The following is a 16,334-nucleotide window of genomic DNA, read 5'->3' on the forward strand; positions in this document are numbered from 1 at the left end:
AGGAGGACAGGGCAGAGGAACAGGGTTGGTGCTCTCTTCCGAGCTCATCAGCTTCTTTCTCAGCCATGCTCATGCCGAGGGCTCCACGCCAGTGGTTGGGGACTTGCACAGACATGTTGCTAGAGCATTCTCGCTCTTCTCCATTCACTCCCAGTGTATGAGGAAGCCATTATCAGGCCACTCTATCTAAAGCAGATTAAATTTGATCAGTAGACATTTATTAAGTATCCAGATTTGAGAAGGTAAACTTAAGCTGATTACTTACGTCCAGTATCTTCATCTATACAGCTACTACTCTTTCCTGCTTCTCGTGTGTATGTTCATTGCTCTGGCAGTGAAGTGAATCAGGAAAAAATATTTTGAACGTGTCAGGACCTGTCTGCACCCAGGCACAGCCAGCCTCCCTCTGACAGATCATTGCCCCAAGTCTCTGTTAATCCCAACCTCCTGTTGTTGCAGATTTTAATTTCTCTTTGCTATTTGTTTTTCTTCAGTTTTCAGTAGTCAGATTCATCCTAGTTAAAAGTTTTTCCCTTTAGACAACACACAATACAGGCGAGGTCAGCACACCTGGACTAAACAAAAAGCAAAGAAGTTTCCTGAATAAAGTGAATGCTTCGAAGGCCAGCGTGACAGGGGTTTAGGGACATCTAAGTCAGTTGGCATAATAAAATCTATTAAGAAAACATTTCTGCATCCCACTTTGGAGAGTGGCTTCTGGGGTCTTAAACGTTAGCAAGCGGCCATCTAAGGTGCATCAATTGGTCTCAACCCACCTGGATCAAAGGAGAATGAAGAACACTAAGGACACAAGGTAATTACGAGCCCAGGTGACAGAAAGGACCACATAAACCATAGACTACAGCAGCCTGAGACCAGAAGAGCTAGATGGTGCCCAGCTACAACCAATGACTGCCCTGAGAGGGAACACAACAGAGAACCCCTGAGGGAGCAGGAGAGCAGTGGAATGCAGACCCCAAATTCTCGTAAAAAGACCAGACTTAATGGTCTGACTGAGACTAGAAGGACCCTACTGGTCATGGTCCCCAGACCTTCTGTTGGCCCGAGACAGGAACCATTCCCAAAGCCAACTCTTCAGACAGGGATTGGAGTGGACAATGGATTAGAGAGGGATGCTGGTGAGGAGTGACTTCTTGGTTCAGGTGGATACTTGAGACCATGTTGGCATCTCCTCCCTGGAGTGGAGATGAGGGGTAGAGGGGGTTAGAAGCTGGAGAAATGGACACAAAAAAAGAGAGTGGAGGGAGGGAGCAGGCTGTCTCATTAGGGGGAGAGTAATTGGGAGTATGTAGCAAGGTGTATATAAGTTTTTGTGTGAGAGACTGACTTGATTTGTAAACTTTCACTTAAAGCACAATAAAAATTTTTTTTTAAAAAAAAGTTTTTCCCTTTAAAAATACAGATAACTCTAAGAGGATGAAAGCACTGTCACTTATTCTTTAATTCATCAAACACTAGTTGAGTTCCTGCCCGTTACCCTTTGCCGTTGAGTCAATTCTGACTCGTGGTGACCCTGTAAGGACAGAGTAGAACCGCCAATAGGATTTCTAAGGCAGTAATCGTTACGGAAGCAGAGTGCCATATCTTTTTCCCATGGAACGGCTAGTGGGTTCAAACCGCCGATTTTTCAGTTAGCAACAGAGCGTTTGACCATTGTGCCACCAGGGCTCTTTCTTTGAGTTCCTACTATGAACATATTTTAGAATTCACAATCAAAATAAATCTAGAGAGAGAAGTTCAGTGCTAATAATAATACCAACAACAATAAACGCCCTTGCTGTAGAGTCAGTTCCACCTTAGAGCGACCCCGTAGCCAGCATTAATTGAGTCCTTACGCTGTGCTGCACTCTGTGCTAAGTAATTTGCATTTATGTTTCTATTTAATCTTCACAATAGCCTTTTGAGGTAAGGTTCAGTTAATATCACCACTCACCAGTCAAGAAATAGAGAGGTTAGGTAATTTGCCTAAAGTCACACAGCTAGTAAAGTAGCAGAATCAAGATTAGAACCCCTGTTAGTTCAACTTCAGAGCAAGCGTTTATAAGCAATAAGCTGTACTCATCTTTATAGTACCTAATACATGCTGCTATTGAGTTTAGGGGATTAAGTGTTTACCCTCAACTCCTTTCTCCGTCTGTCCAAGCCCAGATCTCATTGTTTTTTTGACAGCTACGTAGTAGTTGTTGCCAGTCCGCAGGGCCCTACCATGTGACCAGTCAGCACGGAGAAATCATTACTTGTCTTTTCTGTTTATCTGCACAGCATAGAGAGGAGGCAGTTGGTAAGTGTATCCTGGGTTAGGACAGTCAGCACAACAGTGAGGTGACTTTCTTGAGGGGAAGTATGGGATGGAATTCAGGTGCCCTTTTTTGCTTCTGGGGTTTCTAGGAATAGAAGATTGTAGCAGATTAGAAGAACTAAAGAAGCTGACCTCTGAGCTTAGCAGAACCCCAATCACAGCAGCCCAGAGTGCTCAGAGAAGAGGGATAGAGACTGTCCATCCAGATGGGATTACCATGCAGATCACCAAGGCAGCTCCTGCCAAGTACAGCGTGACATCACAGGGATTAATGAAGGGCACAGCTGCTCTTGTCACCTGCCCTGATGATTTTATAAGCCTTTTCTTGTTTGGAAACTGGGAGGGTTGAGCATATTGCTAAAGTTACATTTTCTGCTCTCTACAGGCATGAATGCTTTACAGTTACAGAATCTGGCAACACTGGCTGCTGCCGCAGCCGCGGCCCAGACCTCAGCCACCACCACCAATGCAAATCCTCTCTCTACAACGAGCAGTGCCCTGGGAGCCCTCACAAGTCCTGGTAAGAGGTGCTGTTCTTCCCTTTCAGACAGTGCAGGGAGAGTAGTGCATATAGCCGTTGCCGTTGAGTCCATTCCGGCTCACAGTGACCCAGAGGACAGAGTAGGACTGCCCCATAGGGTTTCCAATGCCGTAAACCGTCATGGAAGCACACTGCCACATCTTTCTGCTGTGGAGTTGCTGGTGGATTTGAACTGCCAACTTTTCTGTTAGCAGCCAAGCACTTTAACCACTGTGCCACCAGGGCGCCATGATCAGTGTATGTATCTGGACAAAGGTAGATGTGTCCAGGATAGAGGCAGGAAATTATTACTGGGCATCTAGGTTATTTTATTAGTTCATTCATTTGTCGTTCATTTGAACAAAGTTTGAATATATTTGTTTTATATTCTAAGGAAAAAATTAAAAGGGTTTTTAGTAAGAGAATCCACTATAGTAATGATTCATTTTATTTAAAGAAAATGTCTATATCATTCATTCAGTTCTCACTTTTAAGTCTTTATCATTATGAAGAGCCTCAGATAGTCTTTTTTGTTTTATTCTTTTTGGTAATTTAAGAATTCTGTTAAATCTCAAAACGTCTTATCATTCTAGTGTTACATTTCACACCAGCTCCGTCCTTCCTATTTGATTTTAGAATCCATGTTCTAGAGAGGAACATCTTTGTTCTTTTATGGTCAAGAAAAGTGACTATGTAATTTAAAGCCTTTTTTTCCCTCCAAAATTTTGTTGGCTTTATTCAAAAGCAGATGCCGTTTTTCTTTTCATACAAGCCAGACATAATGTGGTTGCTTAGATACCATGATTTTTAAAAAAAAAAAAAAAAAACAACAACAAAAAACAGTGGAATGTTTCACTGGCTTCTCTTCCTTTCTGAAGTTTTCTAGACCTTGATAGATAGATGATCTCATCGGCTTCTCTGTTACATGAAGAACTTGGCCTGGACAATCTCCAGGCTTTCTTCTAACTTTGAAAATCCCATGACCCTCTATCAGCTATGTCCAAAAGATTAGCTAAGTGTTAAAGCAATGTTAATGTAGTTGTGCAGGATTTTCTTTCAGGAAAATACATAATAAAAGATACAGCACACTGCAGATCAGCTTTCTTAAGGCTTTTGACTTCAGGGAGCTGTGAAGCATGTTTTTTGAACCTGTGGCACTCTCTAAAGCAGTAGCCCTTGGTTTGTTTATAAAACATTGTGTATCTAATATATTTCACCCTGAGAACAGTTTTGAAGGAGAGACCTAAGAGATGTTTAGAAGAGGCTGGCAGATCTGTCTTTAATGTGCTGTAATCCCATAGCAACAGCACACAAATGCATTACCATTATTCTCTAAAATGCCTTAAAAAATGTATCATTGTTATATGTGGGCCCCATTTAATTCAACGAATAGTATTCCTGAAAAATCAACCTTCAGTCATATTTTTCCAATAAATTAAGTTATAGCTTTAGTGCAATATATAAACTTTGCGTTTAAATAAATCTTAGTGACTCCTTTTGAGAAGTAAACATTTTTGACATGATAAAAATGGTGCCCATAGAAAAATTATGAAGTGATTCTTTTCTTAAAAACAAAAATATTGGCCTCTCTAATTTATCTGTTTTATAAATCAGGTTGGAAGGTATTTTCATGGGATTGTATTATGAATGAGAAGCTGATATTTTTAACCATATTTTGTTTTGGCAGAAAAACTGAAGATCACTAGTGATCTGAGTGCTTTGTTGTTTGTTTATGTAGAAGTGAAGAAAATTAGCTTTTTTGCTTAAGAAAAAAGAATATTAATTTTGGCAAAGTTAATCATTATAATTTTTCCAGCCTCGATCTTCAGCTTCTCTCCCTTTTATTGAGAGGGTAACTAGGAGAAACTAACCAACTCAGAGATAACAGGGTAGAGAAGAAAGAGAGGCAGGGAGCCATATAATCTACCGTTTGAACCATCAGTCCTTAAATAATTGAACTTTGGTATATTTCATATTGTAGTTATATTAAGATTTCTCTGCTATTGCAAAGACAGACCATTATCATAAAAGAACATTTTGATTAAAGGGATATGGCCTTTTATTTGTTTGTGGGACTCATTTAACTCTATTAAAATATACTCTTTCGTTGTGGAATCAAAATTAAATAGTAAAACATTAATTCATCTTTAAAAGAAGACATGTCCGTTTAAGAAGCCAAGATCAAAAGCAGATGTAAGCTAATCAGTGTAGATAGTGTAACTCAATAAATAATATGTATTAGGTGTCTGTATAGTGTTAGGCATTATCCTAGGTGCTGTGCATACAGCAGTGAGTGGAATAGACATAATTACTGCTCTCATGGATCTTAGGGGAACTCAGACAGTAACCTAATATGTGTACAATGTATATGTGATAAGGACCCCTGGTGCGTAATGGTTAAGCGCTCAGCTGCTAACCCAAAGGTTGACAATTCAAACCCACCCAGCAGCTCCACAGGAAAAAGACCTTCTGATCTGCTCCTGTGAGGATTACAGCTTAGAAAACCTTACGTGGGGTGCAGTTCTACTCTGCCACATGGGGTCTCTGTGAGTCAAAATCGACTCAATGACACCAAACAACAGCAACATGTAGGTGATAGATAAGTGCTGTGGAGAGAGTGAAGGGGGTGGATGGAGGTTATTTCACTTAGTGTGGTCAAGGAAGGCCTCTCTCAAAAGGTGTCATTTGAGCAGAAACCTGAATAAAGTGAAGGAAGCCTTGCCCTGGGTTACTCTTCAAACCTCAAATTGAAACTATCCCCCAAAATCACCTTTAAACTAAATAACCGTTCAGCTCAAAAAGTAAAGGTTGTCACCCTTGCGTATTGCCTTCTTTAAAAAAAAAAAAAAATTTTACATAGGACTGAAGGGACAACAGCTATTTTAAAGCATAGACAAGAAAGTTAGAGGGCAGGAAGTTTAAGTCAATGGGAGTGAAACAACTAGAACAGAAATAAGGAGAATTGTTGACACAATGTAAAGAATGTAAGCAATGTCACTGATCATCATGGCTAGAAACTATGGAATGGGAGCGGGGTTTGCTGTGTGTATTTTCACCTAAAATAAAATATTTAAAAAAAGGAAGAGGGAAAAAATCATGTAGTCCCCTGGGTTAAGAGTATTCGGGGCAGAGGAAAGAGCTAATGAGAAGGCTATGAGGCAGAAGGGAGCCTGGCATGACCTCAGGCTAGAAAGGAAGCCCGTGGCACTGCAGAGCAGGACCGGAGAGTGAGAGAGGCGGTCCATGTCAGTGAGTCCACATCCATTCCACACAGTATCCTGAGTGTCATGAGCAGGCTGTAACCTTCTTAAAATGTGGGTTACTCAGCCTAGGAAGATGGCCCAAGTATTTGTCAGAGATAAATCTTAAACATATTGGACATTTTTAGTTTTTCCTGAGACGATATTGTGAAAGTGGAACTGTGCTTTGAGATGTATATTCTTTTTTCCTTCCCATGTCAAAACCCATCACTAGCAAAGTGTCTTTCCCTTTACTCTTAAAGTGGCATTCTTCCTGTCTGTAGATCCTGCTAACGGAGGCATCATTGAAAGTGATTTTTCTCTTCTCTACTGAGGAATGCTTTGCATAATAGCTGAAAGTATTTCATTAGAATCCTGAAGTGTAGAAGCAGAAACGATTTAAATCTACATTTCAATTATTTTTTTTAAGTGTAACTAAAAAAATCTGGCGTTTAAGTGAAAGTAAATTATTTGTCTAATTTCCATCAGGGACTTTTTCAAAGTCACAGAAAATGTGGTTAGTAGAATTCACGACTCTCTACTTAATCAGAGCAATTTCCTAAGAAATAAAAGGGCTTGGGAGCAGTCCCCAAGGCCAATGCCATTATTTATTTTTTAAATAAGAATAAATAGATCTTGCTGTTACACAATTAAAAAGTCCCATCAAACTGTGAAATGCATTGAAACCTCAGGCCACCACTCCCACAAAGGCCTTTGTTTTCCCCTGTCTTTAAATACCTTGTCTTAAGCTTCAGACAAATTCATCTAGATAGGAAAGGGACAATTTAATCCTCAAACTATTAGTTTTTTTTTTTTTAATAATTGTAAATTTATTATTTCAACTTCACATACCCAGGAAAAGTCTCCCTACAGCCTTAGTATAAATGATTTTAGACAGTCTTTGCTTTAAAACATGAAAGATTAATCTTTAAATTTCGTGGGAAAAAAAAAATCCCCTTAGGCAATAAATAAGTTCCTTTGTCTCATGGCCTTGAAATAAAAATTAAAATGGTTTAAATTGCCCATGGTTAGGACAAGTGTTTCATACAATTATCAGATGGGTAGTGAATAAAATAGGAAATTAAATCATGAAAGAATAAAAACCAGGTAAACGCCCATTGTGTCTTCTGTGAGTTTCTCACGGGCCTTTTGAACTCTCATTTCATCGTGGTTTTGTCTTTTATTTTGATACAATAATTTTTTCTTTGTTTCTTTCAGTCTCCCATTGAGGTAATTAATTCTTTGGTCATTTCGTCTTGCCCAGTTTTGAAGCTGTTCTATGAGGAATATGTCTCCGTTTGTATAAACACACGGTACCTCTGTAAGGCATGAAGCTAGGTTTTAAAGAAAAAATAATATTTATCTTCCATCCAGCTTGTAGACTTGTTTTTGTCTGGTAATTTTGGAAGGTCAGGAGAGAACGTTACGATCATCACATTTGGGCATTTTTTTCTAAAACATAATACAGCATTCGCATATCACATTATTCCACTGACCTTTTTTTCTCTTTGTAAAAAGAAGGATATTTTCAAATTCTCCAAATGCTTCTGTAAGTGCAGACTCAGTCAAGTGCACACTTGAGGATAATAGATCATTTCTTTTGATAGTGTAAAGGCATTTTAAATTACTAGGAAGCATTTTTCCCTTCCCACCATTGGCATTTCAAATAGTTTTCACTTTAAATTCTAGGCAATATTTTTTTTCCATCTGCAAGGTGCTCCCTGCCTCCTTAAAGACTGTGACAGACACCGAGATCTAAAGAAATGTGGAAGCTTCCTTTTAGACTCTGAGGTTAGCAGAGATATAAGGTGTTTTTAATGTGATGCAGACATTTCCTGCTTTCCTCACGTAATAATGACCAATGGGTGGTTACCACCAGGCACCAGGCGGAACAGCCAAATGAGCAGTGGAGAACAGAATTCATCCTCAAAGTCATCCTGCAACCTCTCAGCGTTATAAGAGGCTTTTGTCACCACCTTAAATTTTTCTCCATTTATATCATATGAGAGCTTGCAATATTTGAAGCAATGTGATTCATAGACTGATTTTAGCAACATTTTTGAGACTTCTTTTTTGTGCAGGACAGGTACATAAAAATGAGTATTGGGCCCAGAGCTGCCCCTCATATGCAAGCGGCAGTAACATAAGGTGGAGTATGATGGGGCCTGGAGAGAGAGAGAGACAGACAGGCAGACCAAGGGTGTTGGGGGCCTAGAGGCAGAAGAAGCCGTCTCCCCAGGGCTTCTACAGCAATATCCATAGCCTCAAAACTAGAACTTCTTCCACAAACCTGTCCTTTTCCCTCCTTCCCTATCCCCTGTTAAATATATTGTCATCACCATCTTACTTATGTTTCTTGAACCATTGACATGATCTTTAAGGCCAGCCTCTGCTTTACTTATACACCTCATCAATCACCATATCCAGTTGGTTCTCTCACCAAAATATCTCTTCTTTTCCTTCCAATTGACATTACCCTGAATGAGGCCCTTATTTTCACTCCCCCTGTACTATTTGATAGAGCCTCAACTAGGCTCTTGGTCCGTTTTGTACACTGTTGGCAAAACAAAACAGTTCTGTTCTGACACTTTCCATTTGACCTACCAAGGTCTAAACTGGAGTAAAGCAAGTGGCTTAGCATGGCATTCAGGGTCCTCCCTGATCTGACTCCATGCTTTCCTTCCAGAAGTGTCACTGCCCCCTGCCCCAAGCAGTCTACACTCCAGCCACATCAGAAAATTCTTCTTCATCACTACTGTAGCCTGTATGCCTTTATTCTTGCTGGCTTCTCTACCTACAAAGCCTTTCTCCCCATTTCCTCTTAGGAAAATGCTCTACCTTATTAATTTGTTGCAGTGTCTGTACTTGGGAAGGAGGCCTGGTGGCACGGTGGTTAAAAGCTATGGCTGCTAATGAAAAACGTAGGCAGTCTGAATCCACCAGCTGCTCCTGTTGGGGCAGTTCTGCTCTGTCCTATAGAGTCTTTATGAGTTGGAATCAACTCGATGGCAGTGGATTTGGTTTTTGGTTTGGTACTTGGGAGGATTAATGTGTAGGGTATAAAAATGATGTTTTTAATGTACATTATAAAAAGTGTAGTGTATTCTAATTGTGTAAATTAAACTACAGTAAAAAAGTTTTAATAATAATAATTGTTTTTAATAACCTACTTCTTATTTTTGAACAATCAATGCAAATGCCACCTCTACCATGAAACCTTGTAGTCAGAATTCATCACTTCCACGTTATATGCCTAACTGAATATTTAACTTCTTCTAAACCTAGGTCAAATACAAACTCCTTCCTGTAGAGCTATTAGGAACAGAAAAGGAGGGAAAGCTGAAGTATCCAGCAGAGAAAAAGCCTTCTATAAATACCAATTGAATGAATGACCCTTCTACATATTGCCCTCCTGAACTACCAAAGTACATTCGTCATATTTCTACTAAAGCACTTACCATATTTTCTTTGCAGAATAATCATTTGGGCACATGTCTTACCTCTCTCCTTCTAGATAGTAAATTCTTTCAAAGTAGGAACAGTTTGTTGTTGCTTACAATCCCCTTGTGTTTGGAATAATACCTTGCATGCAAACCCTGAAATGATTTTTAATTAAATCGAATATCAAAGTGAAAATGTTCTAAACAAATGTTTAAAAACAATTTATTTAGTCCAGTACGGTGCACATATCTTTAAGAAGCAATCTGAGTCTGTAATGGTGATGTTTTTATAAGGTCGATGCACCCACCTTATCACCCATGGTTTAGTTTAATCCAAAAGAGCCGCACCCTACAGGAGAATATTCACGTGTGACAGCTTTCTGAAGAATGAGTCAATACTCACTTACATTAGAATAAAGTTATGTAAAGCAATTTTTTATTACAGGTATTTTATGAAGATTAACTTTCATAATGTTCTGATGTCATGATAAGAGTCTCATATCAAATAAAGGCATTTCATTTTCAAAAGAACCACCTACTCTAATATGGGCTTTTGAAAGATGACATAACAACAGATCATCCTTAAAAAAAAAAAAGCTCACCTTAATTATGTGTGCTTCTCTGACTCCCATACCCATGGGCCATGCCTACACTAGTTAAAGCAAGAGCCCATTTAGCTCGTCAGGGTAATTTTTACTTAAACTGTGTGGTCATTTTATTAATTTAGGGACCAGTCATTCACTTGAAGTTTACCTGAGTCTCTTGCCTTCCCAATATTCTCACAATAACCACCTTTTTTCATTGCTTATTAAAAAAAAAAAAAAAAATTTTTTTTTTTTTTTTTATTATCCAAGAGGAGTGCTGGTGGTGCGGTGGTTAAGAGTTCAACTGCTAACCAAAGGTCAGTAGTTCAAATCCACCAGTTGATCCTTGGAAACCCTGTAGGGCAGTTCTCCTACTTTGTCCTATAGCGTTGCTGTAGGGTCGCTATGAGTTGGAATCAACTTGACAGCAAGGGTTTTTTTTTTTTTTTTTAATCAAAGAAGAGAAGCGAATCTCAAAACAGTCCGCTTTCCTCTTCATTAGCTATTCTTTAAGTGTTTTAAGTCAAGGAGCGTCAAACCACTTGTTAAAATGAGCTATTTGTTTGTGGTGTTGAGTCCTTCAAACAGCTTTATAAGCCTTCGTACAACAGAGTTGACATCCTATTCTTTATGTTTTTCCTGGCCAGTTTCAACATTTTCTACCTCCGTCTAGAAGGTTTCCATATGTGCTCTTGCTCTTGACATTATGGGGCTCACTTTATTTTCCTCAAAATGTACCGTGAGTTAAATGTCACTGTAAGGACTATTATCTAATGATAGTGTGTTTTTCATTCATTCAACAAATATTTATTGAGCATCTACTGTGTGCCTGGAACTATTCTAGACACTTGAGACACATCAGTGGACAAAGCTGACAAAACACCTGCCCTTAAAAAAAAAAAAAAAAAGCCCTTAGGTAGCTTATATTCTAGCAGTAGATTTTTTTTTCTTGTGGTGAAATGTGTCTAACAAAACATTTGCCATTTCATCCACATTTACCTGTACTATTCGATGCTAGCATTAGATTTTAAAAAGAATTATTTTACTGAAGTCCCACAGTTGTTGTTAGCTAGGCTGTAGGTATGAACTATAATTTCTATACCCTTAAAGAAAAGACTTTTCATAACCAGTGTTTTGTGAGTTAGACCAAGGTGTGCAGGAGGAGAATCTTTTCTCTCTACTTTCTTGCTCTTCTTTAAGCTTTACCATTTTCTACACTTTAGCCTGGATTTGGTAAGTGGTAAACCCAGGAAATGTTCTGCGGTAGACAGGAGTGTGCTTGGCACCTCTGCTCTGTGTCTTCTCAGCAGAAGCGTTAGATGACAATCAAGTTTTTCAGAAGTTCTTAGGCATTTAAAGCTCATATTTGTGGAAAAATATTAGCTGGGTATGGCCTCTTTGTAGTAAATCGTTCTTTTTTTAGGATCAATTATCCTTCTCGTAGGAGAAATAAAAAAGCACGCAAATACCTCCCAACCAGAGGAGTTTTAATGGCCCCTGAATGTGCTAGTTTTGACGTGGAATTACGTTTGTGAATTTCATTTATCGTCAAGAAAGTGAGAAATCTTTTGGTCCAGATAGTCAGAACCGCAGCTAATTCTCTAATTCATTAGAGTGTCCTGATCAGCCGGAGGGTCCTCAGCTCCTGCCATCAGGACAACTTCTCCACAGTGGATGGGCAGCTCGTGGGTTATGAGATGCCTATGACCTAGAACAGACTGGAGTTTCTTAATAGTCCTGAACTAATTTAAAGCTTAATAAAGCAGCACAGCTGAGGGGGTAGACATATTTATGGTTCATCACTTCATCACTTCACTGGCAGAGCCCACACTCGGGTTTATGCAAGTAGATTCCGCCTGTGCTCTAAGCTCTGCCTGTTGGGTCTTGTCATCCTGTGGGCAGGTAGACCCTACCATGCATTCTTAGGGCCATTGCTCACTAAGTGCTTTGTTCTTCGGGGCGTTTTAATATTTTTAGACATTGGCTGTAGTCCCTTATGTGGCACTGGAGTCTGTGCTGAGATAAGAGTGAATGAATCCTTTTTAAATATTGCTTTGTATAGTCTTCTACATAGTGGGGCAAATCCATGTCAGATCCCTTTGTGACATTTGTAGGAGCTCAGAGGTATGTCTTCTGCACAACAACATACACACACAAACAAACAAAAAAAAAAACTCCACTGTTGTCAAGTCTATTCCACTAGTCATCCTGTAAAACAGAGTGGAACTGGGCCATAGGGCTTCCAGGGCTGTAAATCTTTATAGAAGCAGACTGCCACATCTTTCTCCCTCAGAGTCACTGGTGGGTTCAAACTACCGACTTCAGTTAGCAGCTGAGCATGTAACCACTGCACCACCAGGGCTGCACCACAACAGCACAACTATTTAACTAATATGACTTTTCCCACACTATATTACCTATGTTGCTATCTGATAGAACAGAGTTATCACTGCTAGCACTGATAAAAGGCCATATTAATTGATAGGATTTTATATTAGATGGGAGGTCAGCAAAACTTATTCTGATCACTTTATTCTTCTCAGAGTTTTATGATTGAAGGTCCATTTTTTAAGTCTTGAAAGCAACAAGTTTTTCAGTTTATCGGGGTTTTATCCTATGAAATGCTAATAACTAGGTGTAGTGGCCACATAGAAAAATAAGCACAATGCTGCAATCTGTACAGTCTAATTGGAGAGCAGTAAGTCAGGTAAGGTACAAGGGACCAGTGGCAAGAAATGGGAGAAATTTTAATAGACAAGCTGACATTTGAGCCAAATTCTTAAAACTAGGTAGGATTTCGAAAGGTGGAAATGGAATGGAAGATATATTAAATGTGTCAAACATGAGAAAATGTAGAAAAAGGGTTTATTCACCAAATGGAAATTCATCTCATTTTTCACAAGCATGAGGTGTATGGAGAGGATTGATGGGGAGTCATGGCTAAGGAGTCAGGACTTTCTCTTGTCAGTAGCAAAGAGCCATTTCAGGACTTTAAGCACAAGACTGCCAGTGACTGAACTTAGGTACCTATTTGATGTGAGGAAGAACAAGGAGGAAGGAGCTTAAGATGACCCAAACGTGTTTGGGTTTGGGTGACCAGTAGGACAGTGTTTTCAGTAGTAGAAGGGGGGGCAGTCAGGAGAAGGAGAAGTTTGTAGTAGAAGATGAGTTGATTTCGCACATGTTGAGCTAAAGCTCATATGCACAGGCCGTACATTTACAATATGTCCAAGAAGCAGTTGGATATCCCATCCTCAAGTTTAGCAGAGAGATTGAGCTAGAACAGTAGATTGAGAATCAACTGCAGCGTTGAGATAGGCTAACTGAAGCTTAGGGGTGGGTGAGATTGTCGAGAATGACCTGAATAAGCAGGGGAGGGGACTGAGTGTAAAGCCTTGGGTGATGTCTGTGTTTGTGGCATAAGCAGAAGGGACAGGAGCTGGAAAGGGAGCTGACAGGGAACTACAGTGTCAGGGAAGCCAAGCAGGAGAGTTGCAAACTGAAAGGTGATGAAGAAGGAGACAGCAGAGAAAGAGGTATGTAAATTAAGCAATGAAGTAGTCGATTCACCCAAGTGGCAGTTTGACTACCATTGTGGAGTACCCATTGCTGTTGAGTCAATTCCAACTCATACTGACCCTATAGGACAAAGTAGAACTACCCCAAAGTGTTTCAAAAGCTGTAATTTTTACAGAAGCAGGCTGCCACATCTTTCTCCCATGAAGTGGCTGATGGGTTCAAACCACCGACCTTTTGGTTAGCAGCTGAGCTCTTTAACCATTGTGCCACCAGGGCTCCTTCATGGTGGAGTAGACATCACAATTCTGTAGGAAATGAGACTGTGGAGGCAAGAATTATATATGGCATTTTCATGAAGTTTGGTGATTCAGAAATGGTTTGTAGAAGTAGCAGGGTCAGTAGAAGGAGAAAGTTTGTTAAAGATGGGAAAAACTTTAACATGTGCCTAGACTAAGAAAAAGGAACCAAAACAAATGAGAAACAGAAGAGGCCAAGGAGAGGTGAAAACTGATGGACTAAAGTTGAAATGCAGGTTGGAGGGGTGGAATCAAACCCTCCTTTAAGCCTCTGCTGTGGCCCCTGGAGCAGTATCTTGTAAGGATCTCTTCTCATGTTGTCTCCCCTGGTGCAAGGAGGGCTCTGATACTGACCCCCTGACAGCAGACCCCTTGCTTTGCCTCTCTATCTCTAACCTATGGAGCTGATGTGGCGTAAACCCATAATAAATGCTGAGTCAGTGGACATTGTAGCCTTAAAAGAGGGAACACCTCAGCCTCTGAGACATGAGGAAAAGGAGGTCAGAACTGGTAAAGATATAAAGAACTTAAAACAGAAGGGTATTTGTATCACATAGAGATCTATAATTTTAATATGTAGGGCAAGAAATAAACAACAAAAAAAAAGTTCATACCCAGGGCAGAGGTTTTAAAAAAAAAAAAAAAAGTTAACCTAAAGAATAGAGGAATTGCAATTTTTTTTTAATCTTTCTAGAGTATATAATTTTTTTTTTTACTGATTTTATAGATAATTGTGATCAGAAGTTGAAAGGCAGTGATTCAGAGCAAGTCATTTGATCTTTCATTACTTTTCTCAGTTGCGAAAAGGAAATGCTCACTTTTACAATTCTTATTGAGATACTGAGAGTGTGTGTATATGTATAGCATACTGTTGCTTTCTTTAAAAAGACAATACTGAAGTATCATAGGAGAGAGATTATTCCATTATTTAGGAGTGGTACTAAATACTGCTCTTCTGGACAACAGGAAACCTGGCTAAAACTAGGTTAAGATCCAGTGATATTTTTCTCTGAATCTCTTGCTTTTGGAAACCTAGTATCTCTCTTAAAAATATTAGAATGGAAAAGCAGAGAGAAAAGCCCTTTCCTTCCTTCTTTCTTTTTTTGTGTTTAACTGAACCAATTCCTACAGTTCAAATTTGACTTACAAACACACCTTACTTACAAAGAAAAAATGGTACTGTTGGATTAAAATAGAGCAAGATAACCGTGTGCAGGCAGGTTTTCCTTGTAGTTGTCACTATTTCGGGTCAGGGGCTAAGGCCCTTGGAGAGATGTTCGTTTTTATATCAGGCAGTACACTGGATTTGTGCTCTGTGGTTGCCCATTTGCTACCTGAGCTCAGGTAGCAGCCCTGAACTCATACAGCTTTTCAAAATCTAGAACTGTACTCGGTGATCTCCTTTCACTTGGCCAAACTTGGTGTCATATTATCCAAAGGAAAATCTACCTCTTAGAAAAAAATGTTTTATCAATCTGGGTCAACTACCCCCTTTCCAGGACATCCTAAGAAAGACCAGAATTCACACAGGCTTTTAGTTACCTCCTGATGATATGCACTTGCGTTCCGCAGAGGCTTGTTTTCCTCACCCTTTTTCTCCAGAGTCCAAAGCCTGGTCACATCATCAAATTTTATAGTTGGAAGGGGTCTTCAAGTCAGTCTGTCCAGGTGCCTCATCCATGCTCCAGATGAGAAAAGAGACACCTGCAAAGTTAAATGATTTGCCCCAGGTAGCGCAGGTTGTTAGCAACGGGTGAGAAGACAGTTCCACCACACCATGTGGTGCTCAAAAGCAGAAACTCCTGGGAAATAGGAATTTTATTTCTGGATTTTTCCACTTAATGTTATCACCCTTGCGAGGAAATCACTTTTTTTTTTAATCTGTATCCATGATCATCTGTAAAAACAAACATATGGGGCCAGATAAGGGAAGATACGTACTTTTATTTTGGGAAATCATAAGCAAAATATCATTGGAAGGGAAAACAGTTTCAATTTTGTGTTTCCTTTGCTCCATTCTTGTTAGATCCATATACACTGAGTTTATATAAATCCGTGTATGCTGAGTTCATAATCCTTACTTTTCATATTTTTTGACCCCAGATTACATCTTCATTCTTAAGTGTCTATCTGCATGGGGCTAGCGAAAGTGCCAAAAATGAGGCAGGGTAGGGAGGTGCCCCAGTTTATCGACAACTAATGAGATGGATTTCTTTCTTAGAAATACCGCCTAGTGAGAACTCCAACAAACATTTGGAAATTAAGGTGAAGAAAAACAGGAGTCCCTGGGTGGTGCAAATGATTAAGCACTCAACTACTAGTCGAAAGGTTGTTGGTTCAAATCCACCCAGAGGCACCTCAGAAGACAGGCCTGGCGATCTGATTCTGAAAGGTCACAGTCTTGAAGAAAACGCTA

The 16,334-nt window shown here is 39.6% G+C and overlaps 1 protein-coding gene across 7 annotated transcripts in view; it reads left to right on the forward strand.

Annotated features, from left to right (window-relative positions):
- Window positions 1-16,334, forward strand: part of CELF2 (CUGBP Elav-like family member 2) — a 362,155-nt gene that overhangs the window by 302,419 nt on the left and 43,402 nt on the right. For all 7 annotated transcript variants that reach the window (XM_064284844.1, XM_064284846.1, XM_064284847.1 and 4 more), the window contains exon 9: window positions 2,706-2,840. In XM_064284844.1, the coding sequence (XP_064140914.1) occupies window positions 2,706-2,840 (135 nt within the window). The remainder of the gene's footprint in view (window positions 1-2,705; window positions 2,841-16,334) is intronic.

Source organism: Loxodonta africana, chromosome 4 (genome assembly GCF_030014295.1).
Source record: "Loxodonta africana isolate mLoxAfr1 chromosome 4, mLoxAfr1.hap2, whole genome shotgun sequence".
NCBI lineage: Eukaryota > Metazoa > Chordata > Mammalia > Proboscidea > Elephantidae > Loxodonta > Loxodonta africana.